This window comes from Girardinichthys multiradiatus, chromosome 12, assembly GCF_021462225.1.
Source record: "Girardinichthys multiradiatus isolate DD_20200921_A chromosome 12, DD_fGirMul_XY1, whole genome shotgun sequence".
Lineage (NCBI taxonomy): Eukaryota > Metazoa > Chordata > Actinopteri > Cyprinodontiformes > Goodeidae > Girardinichthys > Girardinichthys multiradiatus.
This window is the reverse complement of record NC_061805.1, coordinates 29,330,374-29,356,718: the sequence shown is the minus strand read 5'-3', so window position 1 is coordinate 29,356,718 and position 26,345 is coordinate 29,330,374. Positions and strand designations below refer to the sequence as shown.

General features: G+C 36.9%; 1 protein-coding gene across 2 annotated transcripts in view; it reads right to left on the bottom strand.

Moving 5' to 3' along the window:
• Positions 1-469: 469 nt before the first annotated feature.
• bmpr1ba (bone morphogenetic protein receptor, type IBa) overlaps positions 470-26,345 on the bottom strand; it is a 95,858-nt gene continuing 69,982 nt past the window's right edge. For both annotated transcript variants that reach the window (XM_047381617.1, XM_047381618.1), the window contains exons 4-13: positions 7,052-7,208; positions 6,827-6,926; positions 6,122-6,224; positions 4,479-4,575; positions 4,214-4,352; positions 3,744-3,936; positions 2,280-2,577; positions 2,011-2,186; positions 1,426-1,556; positions 470-1,344 (exon numbers count right to left, since the gene is read on the bottom strand). In XM_047381617.1, coding sequence (XP_047237573.1) covers positions 1,219-1,344; positions 1,426-1,556; positions 2,011-2,186; positions 2,280-2,577; positions 3,744-3,936; positions 4,214-4,352; positions 4,479-4,575; positions 6,122-6,224; positions 6,827-6,926; positions 7,052-7,208 — 1,520 coding nt within the window. In that variant the 3' untranslated portion in view covers positions 470-1,218. The remainder of the gene's footprint in view (positions 1,345-1,425; positions 1,557-2,010; positions 2,187-2,279; positions 2,578-3,743; positions 3,937-4,213; positions 4,353-4,478; positions 4,576-6,121; positions 6,225-6,826; positions 6,927-7,051; positions 7,209-26,345) is intronic.

Below are 26,345 nucleotides of genomic sequence, written 5' to 3'. Positions count from 1 at the left end.
CAATCAGTGCAATGATTGAGAAGCTTACAATGAATTGAATCAAGAAAAACAAGGCAGGATGAGTTTATTTTCCACACAAAATGAGCAAGATGGTAAGGGAGGTCAATACATCTCTTTAACCTACTGTAAAGAAACTGAAGTATAGAGTGACGTCTTGGAGTCCCCATTTCTCCATAGCCTTTATTTTAAGTCTTTTGTACACATCTGTTCAAAGGGTGCCAAAATGTTGGGGGCACTCTACAGTTTGACTACTTAATAAGAGGGGTTTCTATGAACAATTAATTCTTAGTTATAAAGTAGCAGCAATACGGGTATCTTCAACAGATGAGTATATAACAGAAATATGACTTGGACTTATGTTCAGTTTTCATTTCTTTCATGAATGAACGGCTAATCTTTTAAGGCAAGTTTTGCAGGATTACAAATATGGTGAAATAGTAAAAACACAAAGGCTAAAGCCTCAGTCCAGTTAATGTCAACATAAAAACTTTATTTTCTCACAGACAAGTCTTCTTTTTGAGTTTTACATGAAAAAAGCACTTTTACAACTTCAATTAGCCTATTAAACATACATATTTTGAATTTTCAGTGTCTAGAAACTTTATCACCATGAACAAAAATTTACAGTAAAGCCTCATAATACTTGTGTCACATGGTGTCAGATCTTGCAACCAACAGCAGTCCATTTAGGAGTGACAAAAATGTGTTTATTTCATAACAATAATAATCTTAATATAAAGCCAGTAGTGGGATGGTATGTGTTTAGAAAGGACATGTTCTCCTGCAGTGACATATTGCATTCAACCACACCCCCTCAGTTTTATCAATTAGACCCTAATTTACAGGTATGATAGCTGTAACAGAAAGCACAGATATTGTGTTCCACTTACTGGTCATCAGATTGTTGAAGTATCTCTGCAGCTACAGCCTCAAGTTAAACTCAGGTGTTCTATCCAAGGAATTTGCATGATGCTTGGTTATGGTTCCTCACACTAATCTGAATCTGATTTGATAAACCAAACTTGGCCACATTAAACTTAGCTGTTTTTAAAAAGACTTGAGTTGCAGAGTTTTGGGTGTATTGATGATGTGTGATCTCCTAAACTGTCTCTCCTTCTTTTTTCCAGGGGATGAAGGCTTTGCAATGGGCTGGACCAAAGCTAGTGTGGTCATTAGTGGTCGTTAGTGTCCGTTCTATGCACAGCTGGCAGTAGTGTCTCACAGCTTGATATCCTGTGATTCTGACATTTTGGCAAGTGTCTTTTTGACCCGCAGGGCTGTGAGGCGGCAAGCCGGGTTGTGGGCCCAGCATTCTGTCATCAGCTTCCCCATCTGTCTCAAACACTGCAGAGATACAGATTTGTGTTAGGGAAGTCATTTGTTTGTTTGTGCATGTACAATATTGCATGATTTACTATAGATTACCTCATCGCTGCTCCATCGATTTGGAAAGGAAGGTCGTAGTTTCTTGATGCACACCACCTCCCTCATGTCTTCATATGAAGGGTCTGTGGGAACTAACTCATGATACGGTAACTGGTACTCTTCTAGGATTCCTGTATAATGTAAGTCACAAATGAAAGTTCACCTTAGGGAGGATTTCTTGTCACAAAGGAGAAATTTATGGAAATGCATTTAGAATTTAATAACAACAAGGTTCAAACTTAAATTCCGTTTACAGTTTCCTATAAGTCATACAGGAGACAGAGCATTTCTCCTCAAGTAGAAGAAGGTACTCAGGTAAACAATTTGGCCTATGTGCTTAAACACTTTGGCTGAAAACAAAAATGTTTTTTTCCCACTGACCACAACATCATCACAGTGAAGGATGCTGGTGGCAGCATCATGTTGTAAAAATCTTTTTCTTAAGCAGAGTCAGGGAAACTGGTTGGTGAGAAAATGGATAAAGCTAAATACAGGTAAATTCTTGAGAAAACCTGTATGAGGATGCACAAATGCTGAGACTGCAGTTCAAGGATTGTGAAATACTTTGCAAGGGACTATATTTACCTCCTGAGACACAACGTCGAGCTATCTCCCAGAGGATGAGCCCAAAGCTGTACATGTCGGCCATGATGTATGACTGAAAATGACTCCTGTTCAAAGTCTCATCCAGAACCTCTGGAGGCATGTAACGCTTTGTACCGACTCGAGTGTTGGGAGGGATGTCCACCTCGTTTGTGTCACTAGAGTCAGAAATTTTAACAAGAAAGAACTAATTTGCAAAAACACACATTTAAATAGAAAGATGCTGAACTGTTCATGTTTCTAATGCTCACCTGATAAACTTTACTGCCAGTCCCAGATCAGCAACACAGCAGGTCCCGTTTCTTTTTACCAGTATGTTCTTACTCTTAAGGTCCCTGTGAGCAATGGCGGGTTTGCCCTTAGTGCCAAAGATTTCTGTGTGAAGGTGACAGAGTCCCGACATAGATGAATAGGCCAGGCGCAACATGGCTTTATTGTCCAGTGTGGTTGATTTTAGGTAGTCATACAAAGACCCGTTTTCATGGTAGTCAGTGATGAGATAGAGCTGGGTCCAGGAGCCGGTTCCTTTGATATCTGCAGCTATGAAACCTGTGAAAGGGGATAATAAGGGATGGATGGGAAATAAAAAGAGGCAGGGAGTTATAATTTCCACATCACTGGTTGCATTTGAAAGAATCCAGCTGTTCACACATTGAGCACCTTTCATATTGGCTAATAACACCAATAATTATGAAGGATGTCTCTCTTTACAGCATGGTCATATAAATGAACAGCCTCAATTAGGCTCTGTCATAATGGCACACACTACTTTCATAGTAAAGGACTTTTATAGGATTTGTGTGAATTTAGCAAACATTTTCTTAAGGATTTTTTTTTATGATTCTGTGTAAACTGTGTAAAAACTGTAAACTGTGTAAACAGAAATATGGATTATTTTATGCTGAATGGTTTATTAATCTCTAAAATAACTTTACCACTATTTGTCCAGGTTGTCACAATCAACTTTTAAAGGGCCAAAAAAGTATTTGATACAGTCAACATAAGGTTTTAGTGTTTTAACTAATGCATTGAAATATATAAAATCATAGCCAAGTTAACCGAAAACAGTATGTTTGCATTGATGATAAAGTCTCTGAAAAGGTTCATATTAATGCAGGTGTACCTCTGTGTTTTAGATTGGGTTCTCTGCTTTTTAATTTGTATTTTCATAATTTTCCTGAAGCTGCTCCATATCATGTTACTTGTCAGATTCAGTGCAAAACACAGCCATACAGTTTAAAAAGAACTGTCAGTGATGATGAAACTGTGTGTATGTTCTTCAAAGTATAAACAGAGATCCAGATCTAGCTCAAGCGGAGAACTTTTTTATGTTTAGTCCAACTCAGTTGTCTGCTCAAGCTAGCATGACACAGTGCTGCATCTTTTGATTATCTAGCTTACTGACAAGTTATATTTTTTACAATATAATTCCAATGCATCATGTGGTATTTAATGATAAAAGTTCTACCTTTTTGCTGCATTTGGCCTGTTTGCTGTACATTTTTGGTGCTAAGCGCACAATGGGGCCATAAAATGGACATGGTCCAAATCCAAGAGTGACACATTTTTGATCATTAACCATTCATTCATATGGAAAAAAGAGTTTAGGAATTGTAAAGTGGAACATTATTGAAAGGGTCAAAGAAAATAATTTAAAGGTGCGTAAAAAACTGTAAGGTTTACAATTAAAATAATGTTACATCAGCTAGACTCACCCAGTATGTTTTCATGTCTCATTAGGGCAGTCTGGTAAATTTCAGTCTCTCTGAACCAACTGGCCTCTTCAGTGGTAAAGAAAACTTTAACAGCCACCCTTTCTCCTCTCCACCTGCCCATCCACACCTCGCCATACCTCCCCTTGCCAATCTGCTTCACCATCTGAATCTGCTTGGCTATGGTTCTCTGGACCTGGGGACAAACAAAAGCAGGGCACACATAAATAATGCCCCATCTCATTGCGTGCTACGTGTGCCAGCACTTTCGTAATCTTTCGAATTTTTGGATACAAAAACCTTGAAGCAAAATATAAACAACGTATTTCGCAACATGCTCTATCTCACATGCTCTGTGGGAAAAAAAACCAAAAAACCACATACGCTTCAACCCTACATCAAAGGATTTAGAGGTGAAAATTATCAATGATTGCAAGCAGGGTATTCTAGAAAGTGTTTTGTAAGCTTCTCACCAACAGGGGGAGACCTGAGCCTGAGCCTGAGGTCAGAGACTGCTCTATCAAGTCCTTAAAAGACTCTCCTGGAGGAATGTATGTTTCATCTTGTTCCAAACCGATGCTGTAACGTGGACGAGACTCTTGCCGCTTGTACCTATAAAACAATATAATTCAGCAAACATTCATCAATAATCTTCTAACAAGAAATGCGAACAGCAGAGCACTGTTTGCAAATTAAAGAAGGAAGCAGTGAGTTCTCATTACTGTTCCATGTGATTACCTGAAATAGCAGAATATAATAATGGCAGCCAGTATAATGATGCACAGAGTGAGAGAAATCAATAGTGCCAGCTGGTGGATCTTCCAATCCGCATATACTAGACAGGAAAAGATAGAATGATTTTCAATAATGACATATAAATAAAAATATTCCATAATTATATTATATTGTTTTTTCTGTGTCCCTCAGTTTATCTCTATTAGTCATACTTCACTTGAGTAATTCAAATCAAATTTCACTCATCAATTTTTCATTTTCTCCTGGCACACTTTTGTCTTTCCTCAAAACCCTGAGAGCAGCAGGAGGAAGCCCTCATCCTTATCGATGAATACTCCTCCTGATCCCAGATGATAAGGTTGCAGATTGATGACTACCTTCTGCATCTGCTGAGGCCTCTGATTTCCTTGGGAATCTTGGTTTACTGTTTCTCAAATACAGGTTTTCTCCTAATAATCTTATGGGCTGTGAGACACTCTCTTTCACTCCCCAAAAATTTCATTACAACTTTAAATTCGGAAGTTACACAACAGTAAAAAAAAAAATTTATTGAATGAAATGAATGAAAAAGTGCTTTTTTGTCACTTATTTTAAATTTTTATATTTTAAAGATTCTTTACACTGAGTGAAATATGTCAAAACTTTATTCCTTGTCATTTTGATGATTTTGGCTTATAGGTAATAAAAACACAAAATTCAGTGTCTTAGAAAATTAGAATGTTGCATAAGATCAATACATGGATATTTTAACAGAAATGACAAGACTTCTGAAAAATCCATTTCTTCTGCACTCAATACTTGGTTGGGACTTCTTTTGCATGAATAATTACATTAATGTGGCATGGCATGGAGGCGATCTGCCTGTAGTTGAGGTGTTTTGAAAGCCCAAGTTGCTTTGATAGCGGCATTGAAGTCATCTGCATTGTTGGGTCTAGTGTCTCTCATCTTCCTCTTGACAATACAATAGGTCAGATGGGTTTGTAGGCCAATCAAGCACAGTAACACCATATTCATCAAACCAGCTTTTGGTACCTTTGGCAGTGTGGGCATGTACCAAGTCCTGGTGGAAAATGAAATCAGCATCTCCATAAAGCTTGTCAGTAGAAGGAAGCATGAAGTGCTCTAAACTTTCCTGGTAGACGGACGACTACCTCGACTGTGGACTTTAGAAAATACAGTGGACCAACACAAGCAGAAGACAGGGCACTACAAACCATCACTGACTGTGGAAACGTCACGCTGGACTTCAGGCAATGTGGATACTGTGCCTATCCACTCTCCCTCCAGAGGTATTTAGCTAAAAAGGGTGTGGCATCAGAAATTTCCAATATTTAACTTTTTCACAATGTTTTCTGAGACAATGAATGTTTTATTTTTAATGATCTGTAAGCCATAATCATCAAAATTACAAGAAATAAAAGCTTGAAATATTTTACTGTGTATTGGATCTATATAATGAATAACTTACACGTTCTGAAATGAGTGACAAAACGTATTTAACTTTTTCATGATATTAACATTTTTTGACCTGTACCTGAATATCATTGTATTATCTGTTAATCATTACACTGTCACAGTTAACTGCATACTAAAATATGAGTAGGATGAGAAGTGAAAAAGCGTTGACAGTGGAGAGATAAACTTACGAGGGGGTTTGAGTGGGGGCAGTGTAGGATGAAGGTTTTTGTTACAGAAATCTTCATCCTTGCAGCACTCTAACGATCTCCTCTCATTGGGGAACACTGTGTCCTGAGGACGAAAAAGTCATTAAGCAAACTTGAGCATGGTATTAGCACTTAGTACACGCAGCACATTTCATAATTATTGGCACGGGTGCTAGGCTGTGTAAAAAGCCTTAAAATAAATTCATCTTATATTGCAGCTGGTTAATGTCACACTAAGAAGTTTACTACAGCTCTCCAATGGTCAACTCTGAGAAATTGTCACCTTTCATACTATTTGATTCACACAAGTTGCCACATAATATGTTCAGTTTAAAGGGTACTTCTACCATATACTGAGAAAATGTACACAAACTGCTAAATCTCTCATTATTCTGGCATTTAGCCAACAGAAACCATTTTGGTAATCCTAACTACTCACAGGCAGGAAAAGTTTGATCTAACCTATTGTCAGACTGAGGAAAAACTGGTTGCCTTTTTAAATGCATGCTTATACCTGGTATCTAACTGTATCTAGGTTAATTCAGCAAAATAAACATGATGAAACTTGGTAAATAGATAAAAAAAAATTATTATGTCTTTGTCTAAATTTATTTAAGCATTATCTGTCACATAAGATTTTAAAGTGTGACAAAAAAGGATAGCTTGAATTGTGATATTGAAACGCACCCTACACTGAAATTCAGATCCGACCAGCCCCAGGCAACCTGCAGTTAGGACCGGTACCCCTCCCTCTTCCTCCACCATGATAAAGCAGCATCCATCCGTCCTTCAACAAAAGCAACATTCAGACACAGTAAGCGTAGCAAACAAAATTTAAAAGAAATATCAAAGAAAAACAGATGGATCTGGTTTAAAGCCTGCACATATTATTGGTTCATCTTGCTTCTTTACCTGCACACATTGGTTGAATCATCTGGGCAGTGATGGTAACAGTGGCACCACAGGAATCTTTCGGAAGACAAAGCAGGAGCCATGCTGCCTAAAGTCTTCCCGTTCTCCGCTGTCTCCTTACTGGATGCTTTTAGCAGCATACTGTCCAATATGTTGCCTGTGAACAAATTAAAAGCAAAAATAGGGTAGATTTAAACCTGGCCATTATAATGGTATTATCAGTATTTTAACATTTATGTTTTAAATTATTGATTTGTTTTATTCTTTACAGTACAATCCACAAGGCATACAAAGACAGGGAAACGTCCCACTACTAATCATCAAAAATGTATAAAACAAAATAAAATAGAGGTTGATGTTTTGAAAATGGATTTAGCAGAGACTTAATGTGGTATTGAACATTTTGACATGCACTTGGAATAAAACTTGCATTTAACAACAAAAATTGTGACTTTTTGTCTTTCCTGCTAGCTTATTTTATAACTATGTGTAATCATCTAATCAGATGCTTCTTCTCTTACACTTTATTTCTTGGTTCTCAAACTGAGGTAGCAGGGATGTTTCTAACTAATTATAGTATCATTCATTAACAAGAAAAATACGAAATAATAAGCTTCAATGTAGAGCTAATAAGCACCAAAAGCCAAAAAGATCATGACAAATCTTTGCTTATCAGTAATGTCTTCTAAGAAAACAGTAAATATTGAGACCTGAGAAAAAGCAAGAGCTTTTTGCTCTGTTCCATTTACCTCTGAAGTCTGAACTTTGATCTGGGAAAGACATCAAACCTATCTTAACCATGGTCCAGTTTCAAGGTCCAGAACCAGTGGGATCTGCTAAATGAATGCTTACTGACAAGTTTAACGACTATTTGCAATAAAAAGCAATGTATCTCTCTGCATATTATACTTTTAAACACTGTGGCAACTTGTTAAATAGGGAGATTTTGTAATACTGTGTGCGTAAAAGATTTGTTCAGACAAATTGTGCAGTTACACTTTTTTAATAGCTGCCATCACTTGATTGGATGGAAAACTTCACCTCTCCTGTGGAAAGCATAATGAAACATAGTCCCTTAATCTGTCACATAGGGCCAATAAAGAAGAACATGGTTTCAACACAAGAAATTGAAAGTCCAAGTCCTGTTGTACTAATGTGGTACTTGTTAGAAAAAGTTTTGAAACCCAAGGCTTACCATCAAAACAGTCCCTTTTGAGATAACATGTGAATGCACAGTCAGTTGATCAACCTTACTGTGGCGATAATCTTTGGTCTGCTGAGCTGCATACATTTGGTCCTGTTGTTCTCTTTATATGCGTTCTCATATCTCTTTCCAATCTCACATCAATAACATGACCCGGTCCACTTATTTTCATCTGCGATATATCAGTCATCTTCACCCCTCCCTCACTTCACATACTACTGCCATCCTCGTTCATAGCCCCGTCACTTCCCGTCTTGATTACTGCAATTCCCTCCTTTTTGGTCTTCCACACAAATCTCTTCATAAGCTTCAACTAGTTCAAAACTCAGCTGCCCGTATCATCTCTAGAACCCGTTCCTTTCATCACATCACTCCTGTTCTGTCAGAGCTCCACAGGCTCCCCTTTAAAATCATTCTTCTCACTTTCAAGGTTGTCCATAATCTCGCTCCACCTTATCTAGCCCATCTTCTCAATGTTGCTACTCCCTCTCGCACTCTCAGATCGTCCTTCTCTATTCACCTGATTGTTCCCTCTGCCCGTCTCACCACCATGGGGGGCAGAGCTTTCAGCCGCTCTGCTCCTCGGCTCTGGAACTCTCTACCGCCTGATTTAAGGAACATAAATTCACTTTCTCAATTCAAATCTTCACTAAAGACTCACTTGTTTAGGACTGCCTTCTGCACTTGATTATTTCGCACTGTTACATTTTAACTGCTTGATTGCTGTGTTTTTATTAATTTTTTTGTTTTGTTCTAGTTTTTAAGGTTGATTTGTATTCATTGTAAGGTGACCTTGAGTGGCAGAAAGGCGCATATTAAATAAAATGTATTATTATTAGTATATTATATTTACAGTATTTAAATAGGCATTATTTATGGTTGCTTATGCTTAAAAACTATAGTGAAAATGCTGGTCTGCCTTCTCATTGCAGTTTAGGTTTCTAAATTGTTGCATTCCTTGGTATGTTCATTATGGCAGTTTAATGCTATACTCTGCTGCCATGATTAGACTCCTCATAATGCATTTCCTGAGCTCGGCTTCTATCTCATTATCCGCTGGTGGGTTTGTAAGTTCCCCCAGAGGGAGAGAAAGTTTAAGATCAGCTCTCTGAGAGTTGGCATGACCAAGTGATGAGGTCACAGCCTAGATGACAAATATCATTGGAGCAAACACAGAATTCACATCATAAATCTGAGCTGCATGAGCTGGCTGACTCATTAAAATATAATCCAGCACACAGTGGCGAAGCACATCAATTGCGCTAAACCAGAAAATACAAAATGGTCAATGAAAATGACCTTAAGCACCTGATACTATGGTATGTACTGTCTCACAGCAGATTTTTTGGCTTATCCAACCCCTACAGCTGTTAAGAACTAGAACAAAGCTGCAGTATTCCCTGGTTATCCTATTTCAAAAGGGCACCTGTTTGTCACTTGAGGGAAAAAAGGGATCGCGGATGTGTCTTTCTTCCACAGCTTTCAAGATTTTTATTCATTCCTGCATGAACAGTGAGGCCAGAAGCACAACAGCTGCACGCAGAGATGGTCCAAAGCAAGCTCAGACTCTGAAATTAAGTATCTATCTCTTATTTCAGAACCAAGATCAGGTTATTTTCAAGTGGATTTTATTTCAAAATTTTCCTATTGCAATAAACCTGTGAGAACAACTAAGCGTAGTAGAATACACTGTGAAACATAAAGGTTAAGTCAGTACTTTTTTCGTGTTTAACTCATTTGTTTTGAACTGCAGAGCAAGTTTTAAATATAGAAAAATAAATGGCACTTGCACTTCTGAATTCAAACCGCCATTTCCTATTTTTTGGAAAATGCATGCCTTTGCATTCTCTGCAACATATTGCTGTATTTAACTTAATGAATAGATGAGCCCAACTCTACCTTTAAGTAAAAATCCCTAAATGTTTTCATTAATGTTTACTATGAAATAAAAAATTAAAGCATTCAGACAAAACATTTTTGATCATAACTAATAAACAGAAAGTTCTAAAGATCTAAATCTTGTTTCACCAGAAAGTACTGGTTCTGTTCAACAGAACCATATGTGTCTCATCCTCCTAGGACCTAAACTCACCAAATTATGAAGCCTTAAACTTCAGGACTTTGATCAGAATTTTATAAAAAGGCACTGTAGGGTCACAGTCTGCTTGCTTTGGATCATTTTTGCTTGCAGCTGTTGTACATCAAGGCAGTTTTAAATGATCATTATCAAAGCCCCTGACTAAACTCAACTCTCACCTGTTGATTTATTAGGTCTCCAAAGGACAATATGTTTGCAACGAGTAGTGGTAGCAACCATCACACAGTCACACAACTAATTACGCAGACAATGGCAAGACAGGCAGAATAGCAAAAGACAAGGAACTTGTAGGTTGAAAAGAAATGAATCTATAACATACATCATAAAATAAGAAAAAAATATATACATATACAAATACTCATAAACATATATACACACATACATGCTGCGATGTCAGCACTGGCTTTTGAGTGATTGTAAACAAGTGTTACAAACAGCTGAGGGAATAATCTAGGTAAGTAATGCAATGATACCAATAAAAGCTCAACATCTAGAGTACACAATGTTTCCCTCAAACCCACTGTCATACACCAGGGTAGGGATATTATTGATGATGGAGCAATATGAAGAGATGCGATCTGAAATAAGATAGAGGCTGCGAAACAGAGGGAACTTATTCATTAGTTATCATGGTGATGTCAAACAAGGCCATCCAGAAAGGTCCTTTCACCGAGCCCGAGTGTAAACATCACCCGTCTTCCCCCTTCCACTTAAGGCACACTCATTTGACCACCCTGCCATCCACCACCCCCAAGTAGCAGTTAATCTTCCAGGCATTTGACAGCATGCTCTGGAAAGCAAAAGAAACATGAAAGGTGAAAAGCTCTCTTTATTTGCCATCTTCCTTTTGCTCCCTCTTAAATTTTTGCCTGCGTATTTCTGTCCACAGCTAAGTACATTCAGTTCCTGCTCTTAACTCCACGTTCTTCTTCCCATCAGTGCCGAGATAACCCGAACCATCCCACGCAAAGAAGAATGCGATAATGAACCCCAATTTCTGCTTGCTGGATGCTGGGAAGCCAAGGTCGCTGGTCCAACTGTTTTGACCACTGAAACAAATTGTTTTGTATATTTACAGTAAAATACTGGCAGCAGGGTTGCCAGAAATTTACTGTTATTTTACGGTACTCTTATTGTTATCGGTTTTACAGTATGTTACTGTTCAAAAAGAACTTAGTGATTACAGTGTATTACTGTATTTGTTTGCAGTTACAGTAGGTTACCAATAATTGCTGGGTTGCCAATAATTAATAATGCAATATGCTAAAATTACATATTTCACAGGCACTTAAAAGTTTATCCCATATTGTTTAAATTGTTGTTATTCACATCAAGAGTGCCATTTAGATATGACCTATAACTTCCATGCAGCAATAGTCTAAAAGAATACACTTGAAAATGTAAGTTCAAAATGTGATTTATTCAACAAAGAAAGCACCACCAGAAACATTTGCCATTAAAAACAATACAAAAATACTAACATTTTATAAAAGCCATGCTAAAAAGAAATGTCCATTTAGTTCCTTCAAAATATTCTGTATATTTGTCAATCCCATTTTGAAATGTAAGGTGTACAGATGAGAACACTGTTATCACTTAATGAAACTAAAAACTAAATTTAAATAAAAGATGAAAAAAATAAAAATGTAACTGTTGAATTCTCAATAGAAAATCGCTCTTTGCACAACTTATTGCAGCAAATCACAAAATTTGTTGAATAAAATAAAAATAATTTATTTTTACTTTTGCATTTAAAGGCAGACTAAAAAAATCACTGATTTGGGTCATCCAAAATGTAAAATAAGAGTGTACACATCAGACAAATAACAATCCCTTCACTCAAAGCCAATCCTTTCAAAGCAGGCTTTTACATTCACCTCAAATAAGACATAAAATGATGCCTCTGAATCTTCTATAACATAGATAAAGGAATGCCACAGTTTTGCTGACTATAAATTTGCCAACATGTTGTACGAGTTGCTTTCTTGATTACATATACAGTCATTTTGAAAGGCTTTTCAGAAGTAGGAATATTTTTTTATCAAAATGTGACAATAACAAAAAAAAACAAAAAAATAAAAAAGCATTGTAAATGAGGTCTCACTGACATATAAGAAATTCCACTCAAAGTCAATGATGTTCTTCAGGAGAGTTGAGGGTTCACTGTGGCTCCCTTCTTCTGTTTGACTTTGGTTGTCTTCTTCGAGGTGATCTTGCTCAAGGTAGCTTTAGTCCCTTTCTCTGGGTTTATGACAATAAAACATTCATTCATTCATTTATTTTCTATACCGCGTATTCCATAGTAGGTCAGTAGGGAAGCTGGTACCTATCTTCAGCAACCTACGGGCGAGAGGCAGCCAATAAAACATCTAAAATAAAAAATAACAGTATGAGATTATAATTTGGATAGAAATTAAAGATTGGTATTTGAAAAAATAAAATAAATTAAGTATTCAAATGCACTTTCTAAAAAATAAAAGCCTAAATGGACAATACAGGTCTTACCTCTGAATGAATTCATGCATACAGGCACCCTCTTCTTGATATTGTAAGTTAAAGATGTTCTGTACTATGCTGAAAACAGTGTGGCAAGCCCTGTAACAAATGTTGACTGAATTCCCTCACATATGATGTGACTGTCAACACTGATCATTCAGCAATTAAACGCTCTTTTCAACCTGAAATTTTAAATTAAGAATTAAATAACAGTGGCTTTAAAAAATAGCTTAAAACTTAATACCATAAATTTGAATCAGCTCAAACTATCTAAGTCAGTTTAACGTTAGCATCTATTTTATGCTATTACTCGGTAGAGGGAATTAAGAGAACCCCGATTAAAAGTTGAATGTCAAGTTAAAATAAGCTCAAAAAATGAGAAAGGTTAAAGAACATTGCAGGATGCTGATCAATTCTATATTATATTCAGTTACTCCTATGAGAATTATTGTTTACAATGTTTGAAAGTAGCTTTAAACCACCTCTATTAAAATGTTGTTTAACCTGTTAAAATAAATTGTCAAAAAAAAAAAAACGGAAATAAGGTTTTTGTGCTCAGGCAGAACTCAGCTTTTAAAGAGCTCCTTTAGCAGAAACAAAATTAAAAAAAACGGAGGTTGTTTAATTCAACTCTTCTACGGTCCAATGCAAGAACATCATTAACAGCTTTTCAAGCATTGCTTCATTATGTCACACTGATGAATGATGCAGTAATGAGCCCTCATGCTTCTCTGGCTATACAGCTGTCATGTAGCTGCTTTATGCTTCAACCAGAGGGGCGTGTGTCTGAGTCTATGGGTGAAATCCCCTTTCATGGGCCTGATTAACAGATACACAAGGATGCTGGAACTCAGAGTAAATTCCAGAGGGCCGTCAGTGTTCCCTTTGAAATAACAGGAACGATGAAGCAGTCCTTGAAGGAGGTGTGAGAGCAAAGAGAGAAATAGGACCAGTTGGTCTCTTCATGAAAAGCTCCTTTTCTTCCATTCGCTGCCATCTGCGAGCTCCTACTCATCACAAAACAGCCCACATCAATTCACAGACAGCGGGGATCCGGCTGGATCTGGGGGCTGTGGGTGTGTGCCATTACTAATTGTAATGCTCGTGTTTTAATTCCAACTCCTAAACTCTGCCCTAATTTAACCAAGCTCTGAGGTTGAAAGCTTTAGTAAAACGTGCCTACGGTGAAGCATGGTGGTGCCAGCATCACCCTGTGAGGTTACTTTCTAGAGATTGAACAGTTCTTTTTATAATTTTGGATGAAATTCTGAAGAGTTCTGAATGCCAAAGCCTTAAGGTGTCTGCTAGAATGCCGAAGATGAAGAGGAATTTGATTTCAATATCACTGTGAGTTCAGACATATATCAAAATAAAAGAAGTTTAAGTTTTGGCTTTTCAAACATGGCGTCTGTGGGGGTCCACTGATGAGGACTGCGGACAAAAGATATCTTTACAATTTGACATACAGTCAAATACAGTAAATTACAATATGTGCCCTGATGAGGCTTCTTTGTCTGATTAAAAGTACCTTTTGAGAATACCAACCTTTTAGCAGGTATTAAAAATACTTTTCATTAGGCCCACATTTCTGTTTTAATTTTTTTTATTGGTTTTGATGTAATATTCAAATCTTAAATGTGTTTTGATTAGCTGTAAGCGGCAAAAACATAATTGACAGAAATAAAGCCTTGAAAAGGGTTTTACTTTGTACACCAAGTTACCGAAGTAAAAACGTTTCCATAATATTTTAAATTGAATATGACTACATTTTAAGAGCTTCAGTAAGGTATATTTGACAAACTGTACCAAGTCAAAATGTATGATCATAGACTCATAGACTTCTAACAAAGAAATATAACTGAATTGAAAGGTGGTTTAAGTATTTCTTAAGGTGCATTGACACCCATGCAGCCAAGTTACAGCAGTTTTTTATTTTGTTATATTTTTAGGTTTGTTGTACCAGGTATATGCCCCATTAAAGGTTTTAAAAACAATCTTGATCTCAGTTTTGCCTCAAAGGCTTGGTATTTTATGGGGAATGTGTAGGGATGTGTAGACGTTTTTATACCCACTGTATTGTAAACTAAAACGAATATTATTTGTATTAAAAACATGTTTACTTTTGAAAAGTACGTTTGAAAGCTATTGCATTTATTAACCATATATTTTTTTTTTCAAATTGCTACTACAAAGCCATAGAAATCTTTAGACATCCACTGTAGATTCCTTACAGCAAATGTTCTTGTGTTGTCAGACAAACTTGTACGCCACAAAGGAATGCTTCACATGAAAAGCATACACAGAAACACAGCCGGAACAGTGCCTGTATTGTATTAGTATCAGTGCAGTGTTTTATACAAATACTGTTCTCCACAGCCAGCTATAACCTACAGGTACTACACAATGTACTTTTTACTAAAGATTTATGGTGTATAAAAACTACGCTGATCGAAAAATCAAATGAACAATTTAACGTCTCGGCAGTTCATCTGGTCAGTTAAGTAGTAGCGGGGGTTAATCAGTGTCAGCTGTATTGGGGTTAATGAAATTAACAGCAGGTGAACTACAGGGGCAACAATGAGACAACCCCAAAAACAGTTTGGCATTTGACCAGGGTCAGTATCACTAATGGTAGCATGTGGCGATACGTGGACTCATCAGACGTTGTGTAGGCAATCCAACTCCACCAATTTTTGAGATTCTCACCAAGAAAAGAATCACAGCAAAACTGACTTATTTTATCCATATCCATTACAAATGCAAATGTGGAAGGGGATCTATTGAAACTTTACATTTTTACCTGTGTTTAGGCTTGTGATCGCTACGTAATTCAATTTATGTCTGAAAATGACATGTATGTAAACAGGGCTGGCCCAAGGTTGGATGGGGCCTTAAGCAGAATTTGACTTGAAAATCACCACCACTAACAGCTTTCAAGACAGATTTAGTGGAATCTGGGAGAGGGGGCCAGGTTTCATTAACTGAGCCTAAAAGGAAACCACAGATACTCGATTATTATTTGCTGAGATGCATTTATGAACAAACCAAGGTCAAACACAGAGAAAGGATTAAACTCGTAGCACTAGATTATAACTGGGTTAACAAAACAATCACACAATGAAGTTTATTCTCTGCACTTTTATAAAGTAAACCACTTGTTTTCATAATGTTGGATGTGATATCCTCATGTGAGACATTGTTCCCAGAAAATGGTATGCAGAATAACATGCCAATAAACGGATCAAAAATGGCCTTAAGCTCACCAAGGTAAAGCTGGACGTGGAAAATACACGTTCAAGGTTATATTTCACACAAAACACAGGCACCATGTAGCATTCCTAAAGATTTATCAACAAACGGATTAGGTAACTACATAGATTTGCAAATAGTTTTTCATTTTCACTGACAATCTTAAAAAAATAAAAAATCAGTGAGTGTGGCATTTCTCAGAGAAACAGGCCTTGGGGCTCAATAATCTGCACACAAATTTAACTTTGTTCAGCAGTAATAAAACATGCAAAGCTCAATTCCATTGACAGGGATAGATTAGATTATTCACTAGGTACACAGTAACCTAACCAGCAAAGTTACAAATGTTGGATACTGGTTCTGGTTTTACACAAAAACAAATGTGGTTTTTTTAAGTGGAAAAAAAGAATGAATAACCAAAAATGCATCAAATAACAAAAATACATTTAAAGAGATAATCCCTAACTTGCATATTCAGGCGTACAATTTTAGACAACTAGTGACATGAGAAGTAAAATAGAAGTCTTTATGAATTGTTGTTTTGCAAAAAACCAGCACAGTTAAAACTGTATTCACAATTGGAAAATTGGGAAGAAAACCAAGGTAGGTTCCAAGAACTTAGGGAAGGCGAGTTCCTTGCTATGTAGAGAGGTCACTGAAATTGTTAAAAAAAAAGGTTACCAGAATGGTATGAGATGAGATTTGCCCTGGATGCTGATTATGGGGCTGTTGTAATTGAAATGTCTAGGACAAAACCTGTGGTGAGGCTGACCAGGGTGGTGGACCATTATACATTATACACAGCCTGGATGAGACTCAGCTCCTCTAAGTCTGAGGCCTTCCTTGGTGAAATAGTTGGACGGTTGGGAATCGGTCTTTGCCTAAACTAGCGGAGTTTAGTTCTCTTTTTGTCTTGTTCACAAATGATAGACTGGAGGAAGATATAGATCAACGGAGCACGGCCTCATCCACACATTCACATGTCTGTCTATCTTCCAACTCTAACCTAATATAATGAAACCTGGATAATGACCAAAAGGACAAGACCCCGAAAAAAGCAGCTGAAATGAACTTCCTCCGTAGAATGGCTGGGTTCATTCTTAGAGATAGAGTGAGTAGCTCCGACATGTGTAGGGAGCTTGGAGTAGACCCGCAGCTCCTCCTAATCAAAAGAAATCAGTTGGGGTGGTTAGTTGAATGAATGGACTGACGGATGGATGGAACCAAACTACATCTTGTTTAAATTTAAAATCTTTTGGCATTGGGAGAGACTTAAATATATCTTCTCGCTTTAGATTATATAAACATACTCTTTGATAAGCAATAACAGTTATGTTATAACATGCCTTTACTTATGAAAAACTACGCCAATATTCAATTCAATTCAATTCAAAAATACTTTATTAATCCCAAAGGGAAATTGAATGTTGTTATAGCTCATATTATGAAGGTTTCCTCAAAGAGCCGTTGTAGATGCTGATGGCTGTGGGCAGGAAGGATCTCCTGTAGCGCTCCGTCTTACAGCAGATCTGAAGAAGCCTCTGACTGAAGACACTCTGTTGTTGTAGGACAGTTTCATGAAGAGGATGCTCAGGGTTCTCCATAATATTCTTCATTTTATGAAGAATCCGTCTTTCCACAATTATCTCCAGAGGTTACAGAGGAGTCCCCAGAACAGAACCAGCCTTCTTTATCAGCTTGTTGAGCTTTTTTTTAAGTCCCTGGCTCTGATGCTGGTTCCCCAGCAGATGATGGTAGAAGAGATCAAACTCTCCACAACAGACTTATAGAAGATATGCAGCATCTTGCTGCAAACACCAAAGGACCTAAGCTTCCTCAAGAAGTACAGTCTGCTCTGTCCCTTCTTGTAGATGGCTTCACAGTTGCATCTCCACTCTAGTCTGTTGTCCAGGTGAACACCTGTATGTGTCTACAAAACAACTCTCAACCATTAGGCCCCTTAAGAATCCGGTGGATAATTACTGGATTATCAGCATATGTGAGCAGCAGTATGATATCAAATGCTTTGGCAACATTCAGGTGTGAATTAAACACAAAGAGGTCAATTGATGTTGCTTATTAATCTACAAAGTTTATAAAACATTTTCAAACAATTTGCGATTAATCGTTTTAAACAGGGAAAGATGTACAGCTGAAAAACAGTGAAGACAGTTGCCAATCTGTCTTGAATGACACCCTAGCAAGTTCACCCTGAGTTCAAGCCTTGGATTGCTCAAATAAATTCCAAAAAATCTCAAAAGCTAAACCAAGCCTCTATACGGGCCTCAGTTGACATATTAGATATCAAGGTTCTCATTTGCCTAATTAGTAAAAGACCAAATTAAAGTGCACAACAGGACATTTTAGGGCTTCAAGTTGCATCTGAAGAAATAACAAGGGATCTGTAATGATGCAAAAGAGAAAAAATAGAGATGTTTGGCCATTATTTTCCACATATTTGCTGAAACACAAATTTAGCAGAAGTTAAGCTTCAAAGTGGAGGGTGGATTGTCATATTTTCTTTCTAGGCCCAACACCTGTGTTGTTTAGTCATTCATAAAGCCCTATTTATAACAATGTGAGGTGATCTGAGAAGCAGTTAAAGGTCGAACCTGGTCAAACCACAGCATTATATAACAAAGTATATTGCAAATTTGAAAAAACAAAACAAAACTAAAAGATCAAATAAATACTGTGGCAGATTCTTAAACTATGCAAGTCTGCAAGTGAATTCCAGCACAGATCACAAAACAATCTCATTGTAATGTAGTAAAAAATGTTAAGAGACCAAAGATTAAATTGTTTTCTTCTACTGGCTATACCAATTTAGTTTAACAACATCAGAGAAACAGTGCAAAAGTACCAGGAAAAATACTATTGATTCTATAAACGATTTGAACTCTGACATAACATAAATACAGTTTCACTCTGCAGTCCTACAAATGGTGTAACAAGACACTCCATGATAAATAAAGAAAATTTGAATTCAGCTATCTCTTGCTGAGTATAAAAAGTTTCAATTCTGTTTGTTGGTTAATGTCTTGCTATGTGCCATGGGAACAGGGAGAGAGTGTGTGTGTGCAGAAGGGAAGCTGATGGTGTTAACATTACAGCTGCTATGTGTTTATTTCCAAATGTTCTGGTCTGTGGTGTCTCAGTCATCTGTAATGACTCAAGCAGTTACTTTCCTGTCAGTGTGCATGGTTGTGTGTGTTCAGATGTGTCCAAGTGTAGGTGGCTATAAAAGAGATACAACTATATTTTTAAAGTTAGTGTTGATAATGCAAAGAATGTGGGTATTATAGTGTAATCATGTGTTGAAGAGTGACTATGTTAGTCGTGTTAGTGTTGTTTACAGCTGTATGCGTCTCGCTGTCTCCTATGCCTGATTAGTCTCCCATTAAATAGCCACATATCACCCATCAGTGGCTCCAGGCCTTCTTTTAACTATCTCATTGGCCAAACATTCTGCCAGCTGAAACCCTGCACACAAATAAGTATGCACACTCAACATCCATTTCCATCTGGACACCCATTAGGTACCTATCACAGCGTATGATGATTGTCTCTATTGTAAAGCCATTTGGTAAAAGAGTGATTCATGACATGCACAAATGACTTGAAATACATGGTGAATTTATTTATTTTTGTGGTTTTCCTCTCTCTCCATCTTCTCTTTCTCTCTCTTATATATTCAGTGTCTGTTTTAATTTCCTAGTAGTAACTAAACCTAGATTAAGCACAACCTAATAAAAAAACTTTTGGCCAACTCTTCTTTGCAGAGCTCTTTTAAATCAGCACCAGTGGAGGGTTTTGGGGAATAAATAGCCTGTTAAAGGCCATGCCACATCATCTGAATTCGATTTAAGTCCAGACTTGGACTAGGTAGATATGACTTTTTTGAGGTGGACATGTTGGTGTTCTTTAGATAATTGATTTTTCAGATTTTTGTTTTAGTAAATGTATTAACTTTTTAACCACCTGTTTCCTGCCTCATCCCTGCATTTGGGTTCTCTGCTTCATCATTCATAGCAAAGGCATGATGTGATAGGTTTGAGATCTTTTAGACTTCTTTGTGTTGTCTAACATGTATTTTATTTAGGCATTTTCCTAATTTTGCAGGTCAGGCAGTAATCAGGTCTGTGTTTTGCTGGTGGAATTTAACCAAACTTTGGTCAAGTGGGGCATTTACTTTTTAACATAGGACTTACGTTTGGATAGCTTTTTTCCCTTCATAAATAATATGATAAAATAATCTGTGTTTAGAGATCTAAAATATTGAAGTTTTTCAAAAAAGCAAAAACTAAAGAAAGACTTTTTCACAGCACCGTAGCACTATACGTTTCCCTACTAGGCAATAGGGAAATAGGCCAGTTACCGGTATTAAGGTTTAATTTTACTGAGATGCTCGAAAAATCCTAACGTCTTATACTCCCACCAATAATCTCTAAAGAACTGAAATACAGTATAATATACACATAGAATTAATATAGTATAGCATTCATTGCAAAAAGAACTTGAAAATGTCTATTACATTTTGCAGGTGTTTATTCATTATTTTTGCTTAAGTCCATGTATCAAAATAACAATACAATACAAGAAATAAATGGTATGGATAACAACTTTATAGCTGTAACACTAATTATGTTAGATTTGTTTAGTGGGCATAAAGGAGTTTGATTATGTTATGGATTATCCATCCATCCATTTTCTATCACCGCTTCTTCTGTACAGGTTCGCAGGGAAGCCAGTGCTCATCTCCAGCGTTCTATGGGCCAAAAGGCAGGGTACACCCGACACAGATCACCAGTCCATCACACGGCTATATTATACGTTTTGTTTTGAGTTTTTCTGTTTATACCATGAGGTTGTAGACCCCAGTCCTACCTCCAGCACACCTGATTTAAATGTTTACCTTGGCCCCTCAGCATGCCATCAGTTTCTTTAGAAGCCTGTTGAATGCCAATTAATTTAAACCAGGTGTGTGGCAACAGGGAAATTTCTTATGCACACCTGGCAGTGGGCCCTAATGTGAAAAGGTAGCTCGGAGCCAAAGTGTTAGTTGTAATATTTTGCATTTTGTTTTAGTTTTCATGCAGATACCAAAATCTTTGTATTTTACAGAGGTTTGCTGGTATTTTGTTTTATTTATATCTCTTTTAATAATTTATTTACAGTAGGACCAATAACCTGTAACAACTATCAGTTGTTTGGACCTGTAGGAAATTCTTACAGTATGATAACCTTGGGTAAAAATACCACAATCATGGTATCATGGTATTACCATAAAAATAATAAATGGAGGAAGTAAATGCTGTGTCAACAAATTTTAACTGGTTTGTTGAACTACATTTACTGCTGAGATATTGAGAATAAAGCCAATGAACTAAGATGTACGTGAGCATTAGACTATGCAGCACATTGCTCTTACCAAGTTTGTGTTTTTACTGCGCTCATTCTGCATTGCCTACTAGTTGGATTTAGGCTCACAGTGATGCAGCACTGAGCTATCTCTGGTAAAATATCAGATCAACTGAAAACTATGATGCTGTCAGCTGTCAGTGTTAGTAGTGTTTATCATGAAAACTTAGATTAGGTAGGTAAACAGGCAGGTAGGTATATATACATATATACATATATATATATATATGTATATATATAGTCAGTCAGTCATTTTCTACCGCTTATTCCATAGTGGGTCGCGGGGGAGCTGGTGCCTATCTCAAGTAGTCTATGGGCGAGAGGCGGGATACACCCTGGACAGGTCGCCAGTCCATCACAGGGCAACACACAAACAACCAAGCACACACTCATTCATACACCTAAGGGCAATTTAGAGTGACCAATTAACCTAATAGGCATGTCTTTGGACTGTGGGAGGAAGCCAGAGTACCCGGTGAGAACCCACGCATGCACAGGGAGAACATGCAAACTCCATGCAGAAAGATCCCCGGCCGGGAATTGAACCCAGGACCTTCTTGCCGCAAGGCATATATATATATATATATATATATATATATATAAGTATATATATAAGTATATATAAGTATATATATATATATATATATATACTTATATATATATATATATAAGTATATATAAGTATATATATATATCCAGATACCATGAGCAGAAGGAGGGGAGCAAAAGGAGAGAGTATGACTGCATGGAAAACTCTAAGCCCTTTAGTCCCTCTGTGCTACAGTTGTGACAGCCAGCTATGCCCCGCTTCTCCTCACCTGTTATCCGTCCATCACTTTATTGTGTTTACCATGATGTGCAGCCCACATAATCAGAACTGGAGCTCACAATAATCATTGAAACATCCACATAACTAATGTTTCAAAGAAATGGTTCTGAACTACAGTACATAATTCAGGGTCAACTGCAAAGCCAATGTAAACGTTACGGTATTGCAAATTCCTAAACATAGTTACAGAAAATGTGTATTTGTGTCTATCTTTTTGTTACTTAACATTCAAAATTTGACAGTTTATGTACACAGAGCTTTCCACAGGTTAAAAGGGACCCCTAGCAAAATTAAATGTGTCTCTCATTTGTGGTTGTGCCCATCTCCATCAGAGCAGCGGTATATTTTAAAAAGAAAAATCAAACCAAAAAAAAAACACAGCTTGTTTTACAGTTACCTGCTGAGCTAACAACAAATAAACAAAAATCATTAAGCTTGATGGTTACATCAGCCTACATTAACCTCATCATATCTATTAAATAATTATCAGACAAAGTTTCTCTTATGAAAGTTTTATTTGGTGATGGCAGTTATATCAGGTGAATAGGATAGATTCAGGAGAATGAGCCAATGTTGTTTGTTATGTTGGTAAGCAACTACAGAAAAACAGACAATATTCACTGATTTATTTACAATTGACAACCTTGTGTAAAACAAATTTTCAGCGCAGACAGATAGTAATAAATTAGCTTTGAATTATGACTGTTAACAATGGCCTGAGATTGCAATCGGCCAATTTTCCCATGATCAGCTTGTATCTAATTTCCCTTTGGGATCAACAAATCATTACTGAATTGAACTGATCTTTGATTGACAGATAGTAAAACTGAAAGCTCCTGTTTTTTTGTTGTTTTCCTGTTCTAAGTGCAACATAACTAAGACCTCCCACGGTTTATGTTGGATTCAAAGGTTCCACCGCCATTAAAGAACCGGCAGATTTTTCAGCTTTAACCTCTTTTAGGGCACTAAGCAGTTGGAAAGTTCACTTGTCCCTCAGACCATCTGTGTACACATTTAAAAAATGTCTTCTCACTCACTACCTCTCTCTGATTCGCACACACACACACACACACACACACACACACACACACACACACACACACACACACACACTTCCTCAGCTCCAGCTGCGTCTTAAGAACTCAGTGCCAGACTGGTAATCTGACTGGGATAGAAGTTACCGGATCTGTATCCATTGCAGGATATAATACCCTTCGGTGTTAAACTCTCCACATTTCCACTAACTGAACATTTCAGATTATCATCTGAATAGAACTATCCCTTTAACTTTAATATTAGCTCTAGACATTCTATAGAAAACATGGTGCATTAGCCCATATATCCAAGTCTGTGCTTTCACCTTCAGATGTCATACTCAAATTCTACCCTGTTTTGGAAATTTCATCCAGTGGCAGTCCATTGTATGTGTTAAAGAAAGTATTATATCTAAGGTGGAAGTTTACTTTCGTACACCTCATATTTCCAATAACTGACAGAATCACTTTACCTCTCAGCTCTAAACCCTGTACATTAGTGGTTCTAATTGAAATCGGTTTTCCACCAAGTGAACAGATCCTGTCAAAAAACCTTTCAAGCTTAGGAGTAAGAAGGAACAAGCAAAAGTTGTTACAATGACTCAGCTCTGAAGCACAGTGCCTCTTCAAAAAAATACAATTCTTTAACAAAAATCTTGAAGTGACCTTTCTACAAGGATGATAACTTATTTGCGCATTGGAAAAGATTAAACTGAGTAATTCTGAATCCCACACAAATAGAACAGACTTTTTTTCTAAACATTCTCAGAAAAAAATGAAAAGCATTGACATAAATTACATGTTCAGCAATATCAGTAGCATTGCACAGAACAACAGAAGCTGATAAAAGCTTTATTCCTTTAAAACAGAGCATTTATTCCTGTGATGTGCAACACCCTTATTAGTGAGTGGTGACAAAAACAAAGCAACTGGCAGAGGCTTTGACTGTGAAAACTGATACAGTATGGCTTATTCCCACCAAGGACAATGAAATGTAAGCTATCACACTCCCTCTTCACTTCCCAGAACTCACATTGAGGGCTATAGCCCGGTGTAGGTGGAAGGTCGCAAAATATGTCCATGTTTGTGATTTACAAAGTGTGTGAAGTCAGTGTACTTCCCACTCTTCTGGTAACTAATAAATACAATGTCAGTCATCTACTGTATGTGTCAACAAATAAGCAGGACTGTTGCAAGTCTAAACTAAATGTTTTTAAATTAAGCTCTGACAGGTGACCTGATTGGACTTTAAGAATGAAATAGCATCTTAGGTTACAAAAACAAGAAAGTTTTTTATGTAAAGTCAAAATAAAGCCAAAGCTTTAGACACGACCTAAAGGTGTCCTTGTGGTGAGATTTCTAAAAGGACTGAGATGGAAAGGGGGGTTAAATTCAACTAGCCACCATTATACCTCTGAGATGCCAAGCAAGGAAGTCACAGCCTCATGGTGGTTGACTTACAAAGATGGCATTGATTTTATTTGGTTTGAGCATGAGCAGTGGCAGTACCAGAAGGGAAAGCTGGCTGGTGAACATACCAGAACTGCTGTGCTGCAGGGCGATCCACACGTAATTCATTGCCTTTAAGACATATTGAACTGCAGAGTGTTCTTAAACATTTCACATCCTAAAGATTTGTTTGTTATGAGGCTATCTAAAACCTTTACATACTCCAAGAAAACACAGACATCTTTCATACACTACACTTCATGAATAGTACCAAACTGAAATCATTATTGACACCTTGATGTTACCACGCCATCAGTTGGGCATCCTCAACGAGAGGGAAAAAAGAGACTGTAATTTCCCAGTTTGGGACAAGAAGGAGAAATTAAGGCCCACAAAGGGACTATTCAAGTGACTCTGACATTACAAATGCTGTATCCAAACCAAGTGGACTGAACAGGTAGGACCTTGAAATAAAAACAGCCTTTCTTTTACTCCTTTTCTATACTGAAAGTGTAGAAGGTTGCTATGATTGTTAGAGTCTTATAATCTACAGACCAAAAACAGTTTTGCCATGTGACACATATTCATATAAAGTATTATTATCACATTTCTAAACAAAAATAAAATGTATGAATTTTATGTTTTTAAAAATTGATTAGTTGAGTAATTATTTGTGCCTGTGTTAGTGGTCTATTAAGACAAAATTATTATTATCACTATTTTATTTAATGCTTTGAAGATAAAAGCATTGGCGTGTTCATCATCCATCAAGTTTAATGAGGCGTTCTAACTGATGTAACATGGGTTTGGGCAAATAACCTGAGAAAGCAGGATTTAGTACTATGTTAGCTGAATTTTGAAACGGAATTAATGAAATCTTGAAAGACTTTTTGAAACATTCTGAGCATTCTGCACATATCAAGGATGAATCTATTTCACTCATAATCTAGTTGTAAAGTTGTACATGACATGACAGGAGAACATGAAACCAAAAGCATAGCACAAAGTATTTCTCCCTTAACAAAAGCTGAGAAAAAGAAATGCAACAATTAATTGAACATATATTTTCTCAAGTGAATGCAAATTCTAATGCCGAATTGAACGTGTGCTGTATTCCCTGGCAGCTGTTGTGCGACATTTCAGACAGAATGGTCAATGTTAGTATGACAGTCATTAAAATGCTCTGTACATTTGTGCCCATGTGTGTAAGTTCTGACAAACAATAGAGATGGATGACATGAGCACAGAACAATCTCAGCACATAGGAGTATAAGAAAGAAGCCTCTGCTAGCTTAAATTAATAAACATAAGTTTATTTAAATAGAGCAGGAATCAAAGAAACAGAATCAGAGAGGTAGAGATATCTTTGAATTCCTTAATCAATTCAGTAAAGCTCAGAAGTATTCATACCCCTTGCAGATTTGAATTTAAAATTACTTTTTTTCAACCAATAGGCTTGCTCTGAAGTGAGACAGGCATTTATCAAAAAATCACTAAACTATGTAAACAAAATA